Raw genomic sequence first — 16,840 nt, 5'->3', positions numbered from 1 at the left:
AATCACATATAACACTTACTCACATTAACTCCTTCTTGCCATAACATCTTCATCTACCCCCCCTACATTAGGATCGACTGGCTCATCTTTTAAAGGGCTACACAGTCATATTGATGGTTTGGGGGAGTAACATTTTCTGACAGCTCTCTTTAAATGGCCCTTTAAACATCTAAATCCACCTGCCCCCATCCCCATTTTCATGTGTCTGGTGAATTGGGTAATATCACTCTCTTCTTTCAAACACCTGTTGTGAAACCGAACTGTTTATTTTATCAATTACTGGAGTTCACGTGTCCTCAACCCCTGCTATATACACAGCACCAAACCCTCAGCGAGGCTCAGATCCCAGGAGGAGAGGGGCGCAGAAAGACGACGGGCACAAGATGTTACCTCTACTGCTCCTCAGCCAAATAGCGCGTAAGTAACAGAGAACTCAGGACGTTTATTGGGATTTACAGATGGAGCAGGTTTTATGGTAGCGAGTGATACAATAGCGCTAGAGCAGAGTTTCCATTGATTGAATAGTTGCTGGGTAACAATTCATACAGTGTCCAGAACTATCAGTTGTTATTTGGGTGTGAACATTTACAACTACAGCTCACCTATAAAAAGGAACACTCCACCTGCGGATCTCCGAACAGCAAAGTCATCTAAGGCTGTGTGCCCACGTAGCGTTTTTCAAGCGTATATGCTGCGGAATTTCCGCAGCGTAAACGCTTGAAAAACGCATGTATATCCGCACCCCATGGTCCCCAATGGCATTCCGCAATGTCAATGCCCATGCTGCGGATTTTTCCGCAGCGTATATGTTGCGGTCAAAAATCCGCAGCATGTTCATTAATTTTGCGGAAGCGCTGCGGAATCAATGTGCGGATGGTACCCAAGTCTGGAGGAGAGGAGACTCTCCTCCAGACCTGGGTACCAAAGAACCTGTAAAAAAAAGAATAAAATAAAGTTTATTCTTATCTTCTGATGTTTTCCCTCCGTCGCGCTGTTGTCTGAAGGACCTGCCACGTCATTGAGTCATGTGACCCACCACATGACTCAATGACGTCACCGCAGGTCCTGCACACAACAGCGTGAGCCGCTCAAGCCTCCGGACGGGGCAGAGAATGCATCAGAAGGTGAGTATAAAGTTTATTTTTTTATTTTTTACCATTCTGAACAAGTTGTCAAGCACTTTTCCAAGTGATGCTTGGAGAAGTGCTTGATAACCCGCATGCGGAAATGCATGCAAAGACGCCTCACAAACGCTTCTACCTGGCGGGAAAACCGCATGTAATATCCGCATGCGATTTTCCCGCCAGGGAGAAGCGTAAAAAATATGCTTCAGGTCCGCAACGTGGGCACATAGCCTAATAGTCCACAAAATCCAGATACTTTACAGTAACATTTTACCTTGAGCTTTCTTGGCAGAAGGTTTTTCTTCACAGGATGGTGATGATGTTCTGTAAAATGTCATCATATAAATACGCATGAATATGACCCTTGTGAACAAACCCCGACAGGAATCTGTCAGCACAAACTAACAGTATAAACATTACACATTTAGTATCTAATCGCTGGCTGCAGCGGAGCAATGTGATACCAGTGAGCGAGCGCTGCACTCCCCTTACTACAAGCACAGCAGGTAGGTATTTCAACACATTTAATGATAATAATTCAATTTCTGCAGAATGGGGGCAGTGATTAGCGCTCTAAGGCCGGGGGCACACGGGGGTCTGCTCTCTCATGCTAGAGAATCAGCTCGATTATGCTAATGACATTCGGCTCAATCCAAGTGTTATATGAGTGTGATCCGATTCCCTCGCATGAGAAAATCGCAGCACAGGTGCAGAGAAGACATTAATAAATTTATCTAAACTTCTTTTTTGCCTCTGTGTGCATACATTGGACTGCATTCAGAGCTGCACTCACTATTCTGCTGGTGCAGTCACTGTGTACATACATTACATTACTGATCCTGTACTGATCCTGAGTTACATCCTGTATTATACCCCAGAGCTGCACTCACTATTCTGCTGGTGCAGTCACTGTGTACATACATTACATTACTGATCCTGTACTGATCCTGAGTTACATCCTGTATTATACTCCAGAGCTGCACTCGCTATTCTGCTGGTGCAGTCACTGAGTACATTCATTACATTACTGATCCTGAGTTACATCCTGTATTATACTCCAGAGCTGCCCTCACTATTCTGCTGGTGGAGTCACTGTGTACATTCATTACATTACTGATCCTGAGTTACATCCTGTATTATACTCCAGAGCTGCACTCACTAATCTGCTGGTGGAGTCACTGTGTACATACATTACATTACTGATCCTGTACTGATCCGGAGTTACATCCTGTATTATACTCCAGAGCTGCACTCACTATTCTGCTGGTGCAGTCACTGTGTACATTCATTACATTACTGATCCTGAGTTACATCCTGTATTATACTCCAGAGCTGCACTCACTATTCTGCTGGTGGAGTCACTGTGTACATTCATTACATTACTGATCCTGAGTTACATCCTGTATTATACTCCAGAGCTGCACTCACTAATCTGCTGGTGGAGTCACTGTGTACTTACATTACTGATCCTGTACTGATCCTGAGGTACATCCTGTATTATACTCCAGAGCTGCACTCACTATTCTACTGGTGCAGTCACTGTGTACATACATTACATTACTAATCCTGTACTGATCCTGAGGTACATCCTGTATTATACTCCAGAGCTGCACTCACTATTCTGCTGGTGGAGTCACTGTGTACATTCATTACATTACTGATCCTGAGTTACATCCTGTATTATACTCCAGAGCTGCACTCACTAATCTGCTGGTGGAGTCACTGTGTACATACATTACATTACTGATCCTGTACTGATCCTGAGGTACATCCTGTATTATACTCCAGAGCTGCACTCACTATTCTACTGGTGCAGTCACTGTGTACATACATTACATTACTGATCCTGTACTGATCCTGAGGTACATCCTGTATTATACCCCAGAGCTGCGCTCACTATTCTGCTGGTGCAGTCACTGTGTACATACATTACATTACTGATCCTGTACTGATCCTGAGGTAAATCCTGTATTATACTCCAGAGCTGCGCTCACTATTCTGCTGGTGCAGTCACTGTGTACATACATTACTGATCCTGTACTGATCCTGAGTTACATCCTGTATTATACCCCAGAGCTGCGCTCACTATTCTGCTGGTGCAGTCACTGTGTACATACATTACATTACTGATCCTGTACTGATCCTGAGGTACATCCTGTATTATACTCCAGAGCTGCGCTCACTATTCTGCTGGTGCAGTCACTGTGTACATACATTACTGATCCTGTACTGATCCTGAGTTACATCCTGTATTATACCCCAGAGCTGCGCTCACTATTCTGCTGGTGCAGTCACTGTGTACATACATTACTGATCCTGAGTTACATCCTGTATTATACTCCAGAGCTGCACTCACTATTCTGCTGGTGCAGTCACTGTGTAGATACATTACATTACTGGTCCTGTACTGATCCTGGGTTACATCCTGTATTATACTCCAGAGCTGCACTCACTATTCTGCTGGTGCAGTCACTGTGTACATACATTACATTACTGATCCTGTACTGATCCTGAGTTACATCCTATATTATACTCCAGAGCTGCACTCACTATCCTGCTGGTGCAGTCACTGTGTACATACATCACATTACTGATCCTGTACTGATCCTGAGTTACATCCTGTATTATACTCCAGAGCTGCACTCACTATTCTGCTGGTGCAGTCACTGTGTACATACATTACTGATCCTGAGTTACATCCTGTATTCTACTCCAGAGCTGCACTCACTATTCTGCTGGTGCAGTCACTGTGTACATACATTACATTACTGATCCTGTACTGATCCTGAGTTACATCCTGTATTATACTCCAGAGCTGCACTCACTATTCTGCTGGTGCAGTCACTGTGTACATACATTACATTACTGATCCTGTACTGATCCTGAGTTACATCCTGTATTATACTCCAGAGCTGCACTCACTATTCTGCTGGTACAGTCACTGTGTACATACATTACATTACTGATCCTGTACTGATCCTGAGGTACATCCTGTATTATACTCCAGAGCTGCGCTCACTATTCTGCTGGTGCAGTCACTGTGTACATACATTACTGATCCTGTACTGATCCTGAGTTACACCCTGTATTATACCCCAGGGCTGCGCTCACTATTCTGCTGTTGCAGTCACTGTGTACATACATTACTGATCCTGAGTTACATCCTGTATTATACTCCAGAGCTGCACTCACTATTCTGCTGGTGCAGTCACTGTGTACATACATTACATTACTGATCCTGGGTTACATCCTTTATTATACTCCAGAGCAGCACTCACTATTATGCTGGTGCTGTCACTATGTACATACATTACATTACTGATCCTGTACTGATCCTGAGTTGCATCCTGTATTATACTCCAGAGCTGCACTCACTATTCTGCTGGTGCAGTCACTGTGTACATACATTACATTACTGATCCTGTACTGAACCTGAGTTACATCCTGTATTATACCCCAGAGCTGCGCTCACTATTCTGCTGGTGCAGTCACTGTGTACATACATTACATTACTGGTCCTGTACTGATCCTGAGTTACATCCTGTATTATACTCCAGAGCTGCACTCACTATCCTGCTGGTGCAGTCACTGTGTACATACATTACATTACTGATCCTGTACTGATCCTGAGTTACATCCTGTATTATACTCCAGAGCTGCACTCACTATTCTGCTGGTGCAGTCACTGTGTACATACATTATATTACTGATCCTGTACTGATCCTGAGTTACATCCTGTATTATACTCCAGAGCTGCACTCACTATTCTGCTGGTGCAGTCACTGTGTACATACATTACATTACTGATCCTGTACTGATCCTGAGTTACATCCTGTATTATACCCCAGAGCTGCGCTCACTATTCTGCTGGTGCAGTCACTGTGTACATACATTACATTACTGGTCCTGTACTGATCCTGAGTTACATCCTGTATTATACTCCAGAGCTGCACTCACTATCCTGCTGGTGCAGTCACTGTGTACATACATTACATTACTGATCCTGTACTGATCCTGAGTTACATCCTGTATTATACTCCAGAGCTGCACTCACTATTCTGCTGGTGCAGTCACTGTGTACATACATTACATTACTGATCCTGTACTGATCCTGAGTTACATCCTGTATTATACTCCAGAGCTGCACTCACTATTCTGCTGGTGCAGTCACTGTGTACATACATTACATTACTGATCCTGTACTGATCCTGAGTTACATCCTGTATTATACTCCAGAGCTGCACTCACTATCCTGCTGGTGCAGTCACTGTGTACATACATTACATTACTGATCCTGTACTGATCCTGAGTTACATCCTGTATTATACTCCAGAGCTGCACTCACTATTCTGCTGGTGCAGTCACTGTGTACATACATTATATTACTGATCCTGTACTGATCCTGAGTTACATCCTGTATTATACTCCAGAGCTGCACTCACTATTCTGCTGGTGCAGTCACTGTGTACATACATTACATTACTGATCCTGTACTGATCCTGAGTTACATCCTGTATTATACTCCAGAGCTATACTCACTATTCTGCTGGTGCAGTCACTGTGTACATACATTACTGATCCGGAGTTACATCCAGTATTATACTCCAGAGCTGCACTCACTATTCTGCTGGTGCAGTCACTGTGTACATACATTACATTACTTATCCTGTACTGATCCTGAGTTACATCTTGTATTATACTCCAGAGCTGCACTCACTATTCTGCTGGTGCAGACACTCTTTCCTGAGCGTTTCTGCATCTCCCTGGCAGAAAAATCGCATGCGGATTTTACATGCGTATTCCGGGTCAGAATATACCCCTGCTGCTGTAGATCAGATTTTTCACGCTTATGACAACCATTGAGTGATATACTCAAGAACGACAGACATTGCACAAGGGCCCCAGACATCGCACAGGATTCTGTGATATACTCAAGAACGGTGCCCCTGACGTTGCACAGGGGCCCCAGATGTTGCATGGGGCCCCCAGACGTCGCACAGGGGCCCCAGACATCGCACAGGGGCCCCAGACATCGCACAGGATTGAGTGATATACTCAAGAACGGGGCCCCAGACATCGCATAGGGGGTCCCAGACTGCACACAGGGGGTCCCAGATAGCGCACAGGGGTGCAGAGACAGCACACAGGGGGGCAAAGAAAGCTCACAGGGGCCCTGCACACTGTCTCTTCCCCCCTTGCGCGCTGTCTCTGCTCCCCCTGTGCGCTACCTGGGGCCCCTGTGCACTGACTCAATGGTTCTCAAAAGCGTGAAAAATCTGATCTACAGCAGCTGGGGTATATTCTGGCCCAGAGGGGTATAAACTGGCCTAGGCCACTTTAACCCCAGGTATATTCTGGGCGAGGGGATTAATCTGGCCTGTTACACCGGGTTGTCTCTGCTGCTCTCTGAACACACGGTCTTCATTCACACGGTCACATTTTGCTTTCAGTGTGTATTGCAGCCTCTGCCCCTGAATGTGATCTTGGTACAATCGCCATCGCTGGAGGTAAATATGATCTGACCGATGGGGCGAATGTTGGCAGTAAAGTGGTATATAGCTGCCCTGAAGGAATGTACCCGCACCCGTCCCGATCACGGGATTGCCTCTACACTGGTCGGTGGTCAGAAGAGAACATGAAGGCGCAATGTAGAGGTAACTGACTGCACGTCTGCTGAAAGCTAACAATAAAATTGGATGCAGCACTAGAAATCCGAGACAGCACCCATGGATTTGTGCCTTAGATTTGCATTAAATCTGCACATTCATTTATTATTCATAAAAAAGGCAGACACATTTGGCTAAAAAGCATGTCCACAACTGGGTTTTATTAACATTTTTTGCTTCATTGAGCTTCTGTAGCCTCTATTTATCACTATGCATAGCAGGTTGCACAATGAGTCTACAGCGAAACCGTCGGTGCGCTGGTTCTGACAGCAACGTTAATTGAGCTGAACTTTGATTTGTTCATAAATCAGCTCATGAAATGCAGGGGAAGAAAGATAAGAGTTACAGACCCGGCTGTCAGAACAAACTGATCGACTCATTCACTGGTAACTCATTCTGCGGCCAGCTATGTACAGTGATGCGTAGAGGATGTAGAAGACAAAAATTTTAATGAAACCCAGTTAGAATTTTTTTTCTTTTTTCCTTTGCACTAGAGAATGATCCACTGGTACCCTTATGCAGTATATTATTGTTATGTGCTATTTGGTGCTTTTACCCTTACAGCCATACAGTGCCCCAGACCACTCATCTTTGAAAATGGAGATTTTTATCCATGGAAAGTGAAATACTTTGTGGGAGACGTCCTGCGCTTCGAGTGCTGGGGCGGATATAAAAGCTTTGGACACAAAAACCGCACCTGTCAGGCAAATGGAAAATGGAGCGGAGAAAATGCAAAATGTGACAATCAAGGTACAAAAAATAAAAGTAAAATATACAATAAATAAAAATAACACTGAACCTACAGTACAGACCAAAAGTTTGGACACACCTGCTCATTTAAAGATTTTTCTGTATTTTCATGACTATGAAAATTGTACATTCACACTGAAGGCATCAAAACTATGAATTAACACATGTGGAATTATATACTTAACAAAAAAGTGTGAAACAACTGAAAATATGTCTTATATTCTAGGTTCTTCACAGTAGCCACCTTTTGCTTTGATGACTGCTTTGCACGCTCTTGGCATTCTTTTGATGAGCTTCAAGAGGTAGTCACCGGAAATGGTCTTCCAACAATCTTGAAGGAGTTCCCAGAAGATGCTTAGCACTTGTTGGCCCTTTTGCCTTCACTCTGCGGTCCAGCTCACCCCAAACCATCTCGATTGTGTTCAGGTCTGGTGACTGTGGAGGCCAGGTCATCTGGCGTAGCACCCCATCATTCTCCTTCTTGGTCAAATAGCCCTTACACAGCCTGGAGGTGTGTTTGGCGTTATTGTCCTGTTGAAAAATAAATGATGGTCATAGGTGGATTATAATGAGGGCAATCTTGCTGCCGCCCGGGGCCCCGAACCTCCAGGGGGCCCGGGGCTCTGGGGTGTCTATGGCCAGATTGTCCTCATTATATGTGCGGCGCCGCGGCACATACCGGCAGACAGTGGCAGGGGGGACCCCCGGACCGCTCCCCCAGCAGCGGCGCACGGCCGCTGCTTCTTCTTCGGCCGGGCCAGCACTGCAGCTGTTAACTTCCCTGTGCTGGCCCGGCCGCGTCACTGCTAGGAGACACGGCCCTGTGCGCGGCCGTGTCTACTAGCTGTGACGTCACGCAGTGCGCACCCGGCCTGCAGTGCTGCACTGAAAAGAGCAGGAGGACTGGAGCCGAACTGGGGGATGGTGAGTGTGTGTGTGTGTGTCTGTGTGTGTGAGTGAGTGAGTGTGAGTGTGTGTGTGTATGTATGTATGTGTGTGTGTGTGTGTGCAGTCAGATATCATTGTGTGATGTCTGTTTATATGTATTTTTATGTTTCAAATGTGTTTATGCATGTATGTATATGTCTGTATATGTTTGTGTGTGTGCGTGACTGCATGCGTCTTTAAATGAGGTGTGTCCAAACTTTTGGTCTATACTGTACATTGCTTATATCCTGAAACACCGAGACAGTGAAAATTATATTACTATTCTACACTGTGTTCCAAATTATTATGCAAATAATATTTTCCTAAGATTTTCCCAAATTACCTATATGAATTGCATTAATTGTAATTTTCCAGTCAAATAACTATTAGAGTACAATTGAAAGGTTTTTGTACAAACTGCCTATGATAACAGTATATTTTTAAAAAAATAAAAAACTCAAACTGCACTCAAAATGCATGTTCCAAATTATTATGCACAGCAGAGTTTTCAACTTTTTCATTTTAATAAAGACCAAAAAAATGGTCATTTTTGAAATTCTAAGCATTAGCAGGTTATTACACACTGAAATCAAACAGTTTTCAACTCAAAACTTTATTCTAGGTGATGTTACATTTGCACATAGGACCCCTTGTTCGAAAGGAGCTTCTGAACTCTCTCGTCCATTGAATTTGTCAGGTTTTGGATGGTTTCTGCTTCAATTGTTTTGCATGAGGACAGAATACCCTCCCAGAGCTGTTGCTTAGATGTGAACTGCCTCCCGCCATCATAGACACTCCTTTTGATGATGCTCCAGAGGTTCTCAATGGGGTTGAGGTCAGGGGAGCATGGGTGCCACACCATAAGTTTGTCCCCTTTTATGCCCATAGCAGCCAGAGATGCAGATGTGTTATGTGCAGCACAATTCTTTTTTATCTTCTCTCTGTGCATCTTTTCTACTTTTGTTTTCCATACGTTTTTCCTGCACAGAGGGCGACTGTCCAAATCCAGGAGTCCCTATCGGGGGCACAAAAGTAGGTACTTCCTATAAGATTGGAGACAAAGTGACGTATAAGTGTCAGATGGGGCTGCGGATGTTCGGCTCTAAGGAGAGAGTGTGTATGGAGAGCAAGCGTTGGTCCGGAGCAGAACCGTCCTGCAGATGTAAGATCATTAATTTGATTTGTGATAGTTGTCTGAGATTAGATTTATGGTTAATCCATATATCCAGAGGAGTAGTGAGCGGTTCAGCTCAGTGGGATGAGAAACATCTCAGTCGGCCCCTAACCCTGATTACAATTATGATGGTGCACTGATATTACCGCCATATGGTGACCATATAGTGGTAGATACCAGTGCTGCAGAACTTATAAGAGATCACAGTACAGTTACAGATAGTGACTTACAGCTGATGTTCTTTCTGATGGAGTCGTTCACTTTTTCTGTCTTTTCCATCTGGCCCAGACCGACACGACAACTTCTCCATCCAGGACTCAGAGTCTCAGGTATGCAGAGATCACAACAAAGACAGATTTGACTCCTTACATTTCAGGTCCCGTCCCCATCTATTCCCAACCTGCTCAAACTCTTCATCTTGCTGATACCCCAATACTGAATAATTGCTGCCGTATCCCTATTTCTGCACCTGCTGTGTGGTACAATAACAGCGCTCCTTACTGCCCCACATAATAATGCCACCACTGTACCCCTTACATAGTAATGCCTCCTTTGTGCCCTCTAGATGGTAAAACTTGCCCCCTAGTTACTATTAATACGCTGTTCAAATGACCTAGAAAACAGTGTCCACATTTTTCCCCTTTGTCACAATACCCTGAGTGCCCCTATAGCAATAATGCTTCTTCAGTGCCCACTTAACATTTAATAATGTTTACTGAGTCCCCCAATGTACAGCTCCTCTATAAACAGTATGGATGGCCCACAGCTCCACTATACACAGTATTATACCCCCACAGCTCCTCTACATATTATAATGTACTCACTGCTCCCCCAAAACACAGTATAACGACCCCCACAGAAGCCCTCACACTGTATAATGGCCCCCAGAGTAGAACCCACGCTGTATAATGGCCCTAACACTGTATGTTGGCCCCAAAACTGTATAATGGCCCCTGACTTAGCCCCCAAAACTATATAATGGGCCTCACATTAGCTTCCACGCTGTATAATGGCCCCACATTAGCCCTGAAACTGGATAATGGGCCCCACATCAGCTCCCACACTGTATAATGGGCCCCACATTAGCTCCAATGCTGTACAATAGCCCCCATTAGTTCCCACACTGTATAATGGGCCCCATATCAGCTCCCACACTGTATGATAGGCCCCACATTAGCTCCAAACTGTATTATGGGTCCACATTAGTTCCCACGCTGTATAATGGGCCTTACATTAGCTCCAATGCTGTATAATGGGCCCCCATTAGTTTCCGCACTGTATAATGGGCCCCATATCAGCTCTCACACTGGATAATCGGCCCCACATTAGCTCCCACACTGAATAATAGGCCCCACATTAGCTCCTACACTATATAGTGGGCCCCACGTTAGCTCCTACACTATACTCGTATAATGGGCCCCCATTAGTTACCACGCTGTATAATGGGCCTCACATTAGCTCCAATGCTGTATAATGGGCCCCCATTAGTTTCCGCACTGTATAATGGGCCTCACATTAGCTCCAATGCTGTATAATGGGCCTCACATTAGCTCCAATGCTGTATAATGGGCCTCACATTAGCTCCAATGCTGTATAATGGGCCTCACATTAGCTCCAATGCTGTATAATGGGCCTCACATTAGCTCCAATGCTGTATAATGGGCCCCCATTAGTTTCCGCACTGTATAATGGGCTCCATATCAGCTCTCACACTGGATAATCGGCCCCACATCAGCTCCTACACTGTATAATAGGCCCCACATTAGCTCCAAACTGTATAATGGGTCCACATTAGTTCCCACGCTGTATAATGGGCCTTACATTAGCTCCAATGCTGTATAATGGGCCCCCATTAGTTACTACGCTGGATAATTGGCCCCACATTAGCTCCCACACTGAATAATAGGCCCCACATTAGCTCCTACACTATATAGTGGGCCCCACGTTAGCTCCTACACTATACTCGTATAATGGGCCCCCATTAGTTACTATGCTGTATAATGGGCCCCTCATTAGATCCTATGCTGTAGAATGGGCCTCAGTAGTTCCCACACTGTATAATGAGCCCCACATTAGCTCCAACGCTGTATAATGGGCCCCATATTAGCTTCTATGCTGTATAATTGGCCCCACATTAGCACCTATGCTGTATAATGGGCCCCACAATAGCCCCCAAACTGTATAATGGGCCCCACACTTTATAAGGACCCCCACAGTAGTTCCAATAATGTATGAGGACCCCCTCCACTGTTTCAGAGTCCCACCTTGTTTATGATGCCCCCACAAGTTTTAATTACAATAAAAATAATCCTATACTCATCTTATCCAGGATCCTGACTACTTAATCGACGAGTCTCGTGCGGACAAACACGCTGTATTTTTGCTGACGCACACAGAGGATGTCAGAGTCCTGGCGCAGCACGATGACATTACCGCGCTGGGACTTTGACATCCTGTGTGTTCAACTGCGCCTGTGCCATACTGTAGACCACAAGCTTACAGTGATCTGCGGTCTATAGAACAGAGAGCAGTAGTGTACGGAGATCGTGTCTCTCTGCTCTACAGCTGCACGCACCGATGCAGTTAATGGTAGCCTAGCTCCAGGTGGACTCCCCGATAGCTATGCTACTGCATATATCCATATGTTTGGCACCATTATGCTGGTCATCAAATAAACTTAGCAATACTTCAGCTGTGTTTTATTGTTTAAGAGTAACTAAATTTTTTTTTTTTAATTTGATTCTCAATCAGCCTTTGCAGTTATGAATCTTTGTAATATAGTCCATTACTCTATTTAGTTTCTGTCTGTTCCAAACACCATGCTGAAAATGCTGTTTAACCGCCTACTTCGTATCCTTTTAGAAGCTGCTTTGAACTGCTGCTCTAACAAGAATTCATACTCAGCACTATTTACAAACATTCTTCCCGTTTGATCTACTCTGTTCTCCTCTGTGTCAAGACAGTGAGAGTGTTTGTAAATAGTGTTGAGTATGGCGTCTTGCTAAAACAGCAGTTCAAAGCAGCTTCAAAAAGAGAATAGTTACAGATTACACACAAACCCTGTGTAATGTCATCCTGAGGTCATGTATTACTTGACTACCTATTCCTTCTCACCTACTGCCTGTAGGGAGTAACACATGACTGCACAAGGTGTGTGTGTAGTCTGCAATCATGGAGACACATAGATCGGCTTAGGAACTGCATTCACATTGTGGTAGGATCTAAATGAGAATTTGTTGCAAATTTGTTCCTGTCCTCTGAGGACTTTCAATATAGAAAATTGTAGATGTGTGCCAGCTTGCAAAATTTGAAAAATAGAGAAATAAAACTATGGGTAGAATATAGTTTCCTCTGTGCTTAACATTTGAGGTAGGTATTTCTATATACTGGCCGAATAACAAAAAGTGTCTTTTTTACCCAGAAACAGTGCCATGCTTGTATAAAGGCTATGTCTGGTATTACAGCTGATACCCCAATTACCTGATGCGAATATTGCTGTAATGTATATAGTTTATAGAAATAAATAGCGCTGTTTATAGGAAAAAAAGATCATTTTTGTAATCTGATCCAACCCTATTAAGTAAGAGATCCCGGCTTATTGATTAAAGGGAACTAATCATGTCCTCAAATGCTATTAATCTGCAGATGTAGAGTTTATCTGCAGGTAAATAGTGATACAATGCAGTCCGGCTGCTTTACTGAAAGTGCGGCTTCTGGGAGAAAATTAACTTTATCCTCCTGGGAGCCGCCGGCTTTCAGTCATAGAGACGTGCCCGGAGAGGCTTCAAATCACTGCTCAGTACTCAGTGAGTTGCGGCTGTAAGCACTGCCCGGCACTTTGATTGACAGTTCGCTCTGCAGCTTACCTATGCAGAGCGAACTGTCACTCAAAGTGTTGAGGTGTAATTACAGCTGCAACTCACTGTGTACTGAGCGGTGACTGAAACCTCCCCCAGGCGCGCCTCTATGACTGAAAGCCGGTGGCTCCCAGGAGGATAACGATAATTTTCTCCCAGTAGCGATACTTTCAGTATGGTCGCCGGACTCCATTGTATCGTTATTTTACTGCATATTAACCCTATATCTGCTGGTAAATAGCTGTTGGGTACATGATTGGTTCCCTTTAAGGTGACTGATGTGTCTATTTCCTCAACAGACTGGTATACGTTTGATACCCCCGAGGAGGTGGCAGAGACTTTCTCTGCTTCCCTTTCTGAAACTATCGAATCATCCGACCCAGATAAAGTAGAAGGTAGGAGAACAGTACGTGGCATGAACTCTATAAGGGAGAAAACCTATGTAATAGCGGGGGGAAGAAGAACATCATAGCTTTATGATGGGGTAGAACTGATGCTGTCTTACTTTGAAAATATAGACTGGCGCTAAACCAAAACTGATTTTCTTATGAAGTTCTGATCATTAACTTGCCCAACGCTCAGCGATTACATAGGACAGTCAGATAAGCAGAGCAAACAGGGACGGGGCAGGGTCCAGGATAATGTTGGAGTTGGGCTTCCTAGGAAAAGAGTTGATATTTGGTTTGCGAGTGTTATGGTAGAAGTAGATGAGATTTCCTGATAAGAGCTGATGACTTGGATACAGAATGAAGGTTATGGTTGCAAATCATCAACAGATTTTTTTTTTTACGTCACTTTTCTGTTTTGCAATTTTTTGCTCCAAATTTTTCAGACTGGTGCACACGAGTTGATGAATTTTGTGCAAAATTAAAGACGCATTTTTGTTTTTGTCTTTTACCTTTTCTTGCGCCTTTTTAGAACAACAAGCCTTTTAAAATGTCACACATTAGTCTTCGACTGCGCAAAAATAAAGGTAGACAGGCGTTGTACTACTCTACAGCACTGAGGTACAATTGCGCAAAAAAAGCAAACATTTTTGAAAAGTTGCGAATGATAAATTAGGTTAAAACATCTGGATAAGGAAAATGATGGCCGTGGTGCCGAACAAAAAAATAACAACAAATAATGTGAACTTAAAAAAAAAAAGGCACAAACATAAAAGTCACCATTACAACACCAGAAAAAAAGGCGTAAAGATGTATTGGGGCCAATGTATTGAAGGAGTTTTTCTATGCGGATTGGTGATAGATTAACTAGATTAGTGGGGGCCTGGTCACTGGGACCCCACCAATTCCCTCCATATCACAGCTAAGAAACAAAACTAAGAAAATGCACAAAATTTAAAAAAAAAATTTCCCTTAAAATAAAGGTCATGTTTTAAAGGGATTGTCCAGAATCAGAAAAATATAGCTGTTTTCCATCCTTTTCCATGGGCTGTGTCAGGTACTGTGGCTTAGCTCCACTGAAATGAATGAGACATGAATGTACTATGTACAACCTGTGGACAGACGTGGTGCTGTTCCTGGAAGAGAGCAGGAGGGTTTTTCCTACTTCTGGACGATTACTTTCTAAGTATAAATAATTTCTAGTACTAAATACTCTGTATTGTAGATAAAGCCGTACAGATCTGCAAGTACAGGTCAACCCTCCTCAATGAAAAGAGGAAAATAACCCCTCCTTGCCCGCTCTAAACTGTCCCATATAGATACTTCCGTAAGGAAAACTTCATGGAAATTTGTGAAAGTAGAGCAATGTTATAGACGGGCTATTCCTCAACAAACTTTTTTTGTGTAAATGGAATCTGGAGATTCAACCTCTCCCCCCCCCCCCCTTCCAAAAGAATAAGGGGTCTTTTTTCACCAAGTATCCAGGAGTTGTTGGAAGAAACCACGTCTAGGGCACTGATTCTTATTTTCTGGTCTCCATAAGAGAAGGAATGACTCTGCCACACATGTGAAGTGGAATGGAGAGGATCGGTCTACTAAGCATGTGTGACCACCAGTACTGGACACTTTTAGGGGACTTTCATAGAGGTAATCAAAGAACAGTAGACGGCGCCATAACAAGAATGTACCAGTAATATCTAGATATAGGAGATTTTTTTTTAAAGATGGTTCTAATTAAACAGTTGATGAAGAAGAGATGATACAGGAGCCCATATTCTGCCCTGGCTCAGGGGACCCTATCCGTCATTAACATTAGGACAGATATACAGATCCTGATACCTTTCTTGCTAAATGTTCTCTCTTTCTTCCCATAGGGGAGGCTGATCGTATAGTAAGAGTACAAAAAGGAGGTCTCATGAACATCTTCATTATCTTAGATACCTCTAGAAGTGTCGGACCAAGAAACTTTCAAACAGCGAAAGAGATCAGTGAAGTGTTTATAGAAAAGGTACAGAGAATATAAGTAGACGAGTGATGACAGTTGTGATGGGGTGTATGACAGAGCAGACAGGGACAGCAGGCCGGTGAACAATCCAACAACCTTTATTGGGACTGGGAGAATATAACACCAAATGTAGATATGGTTCCTTAGAGTCTGCAAGGTGACCACACAAAAAGGACAAATCCAGGGGCGCCACCCGGTAATCCAACGCCAAGGAGAATGCAACAACAGTTTTTAGACTAGTTCCTCAAATCCAGCAGGGTGGCAATTGATCTCCAATCTCCATACATGGCACAGGGCCTGGCCTCAGCAAGAGATCCTAGACCTTCACAAGACGCAGCACCAACTAACAAAACGTGTTGCTTAGTGTTCTACTTATCTTGGGATTAACCATAGCTCTAGGGATTCCAGAAGCCCAGTCTCCAGACTGTCTGCAGAGTTGTGTATATAAGGGAAGCCCCCTGCAAAGAGGAACAAAGACTCACATGCCCCCCCAGATGCAGGACAGGAAATGCTATTATAGGTCTGATTACAGTATGGTCCATGAAAACAGGCTGGGTGGGGGGAGGGGGCACTGTTACAGCCGCGACCCTCTTAAGGCCCCGTCACACTTAGCGACGCTACAGCGATCCCGACAACAATACGACCTGTCAGGGATCGTTGCTGCGTCGCTATGTGATCGCTGGTGAGCTGTCAAACAGGCAGGCTCACCAGCGATCAGGGGAGCAGCGACATCGTGGAAAGAATCTTTCCACGATGTCCTGCTCCTGGTTACCAGCCTGCTGAAGCAGTAGCAGGCTGGTAACCATGATAAACAGCGGGTTACTAGAGGCACACGCGCACTTAGTAACCCGCTGTTTATCATGGTTACCACTCTGCTACGGTGAGCGGGAGGTTACCGCTCACTGTAGCAGAGTGGTAACCATGATAAACAACGGGTTACTAAGTGCGCGT

The 16,840-nt window shown here is 44.2% G+C and overlaps 1 protein-coding gene across 3 annotated transcripts in view; it reads left to right on the top strand.

Moving 5' to 3' along the window:
- Window positions 1–262: 262 nt before the first annotated feature.
- The window catches only part of LOC141155151 (complement factor B-like), a 132,900-nt gene continuing 116,322 nt past the window's right edge, over window positions 263–16,840 (top strand). For all 3 annotated transcript variants that reach the window (XM_073641837.1, XM_073641836.1, XM_073641838.1), the window contains exons 1-6: window positions 263–417; window positions 6,575–6,778; window positions 7,355–7,540; window positions 9,456–9,629; window positions 13,798–13,893; window positions 15,759–15,892. In XM_073641837.1, the coding sequence (XP_073497938.1) occupies window positions 384–417; window positions 6,575–6,778; window positions 7,355–7,540; window positions 9,456–9,629; window positions 13,798–13,893; window positions 15,759–15,892 (828 nt within the window). In that variant the 5' untranslated portion in view covers window positions 263–383. The remainder of the gene's footprint in view (window positions 418–6,574; window positions 6,779–7,354; window positions 7,541–9,455; window positions 9,630–13,797; window positions 13,894–15,758; window positions 15,893–16,840) is intronic.

Source organism: Phyllobates terribilis, unplaced genomic scaffold, assembly GCF_046119375.1.
Source record: "Phyllobates terribilis strain yellow unplaced genomic scaffold, ASM4611937v1 Scaffold_7__3_contigs__length_470593459, whole genome shotgun sequence".
Taxonomy (NCBI): Eukaryota; Metazoa; Chordata; class Amphibia; order Anura; family Dendrobatidae; genus Phyllobates; species Phyllobates terribilis.
Note: the sequence above shows the minus strand (reverse complement) of the source record. Positions and strands in the feature narration are given on the sequence as shown.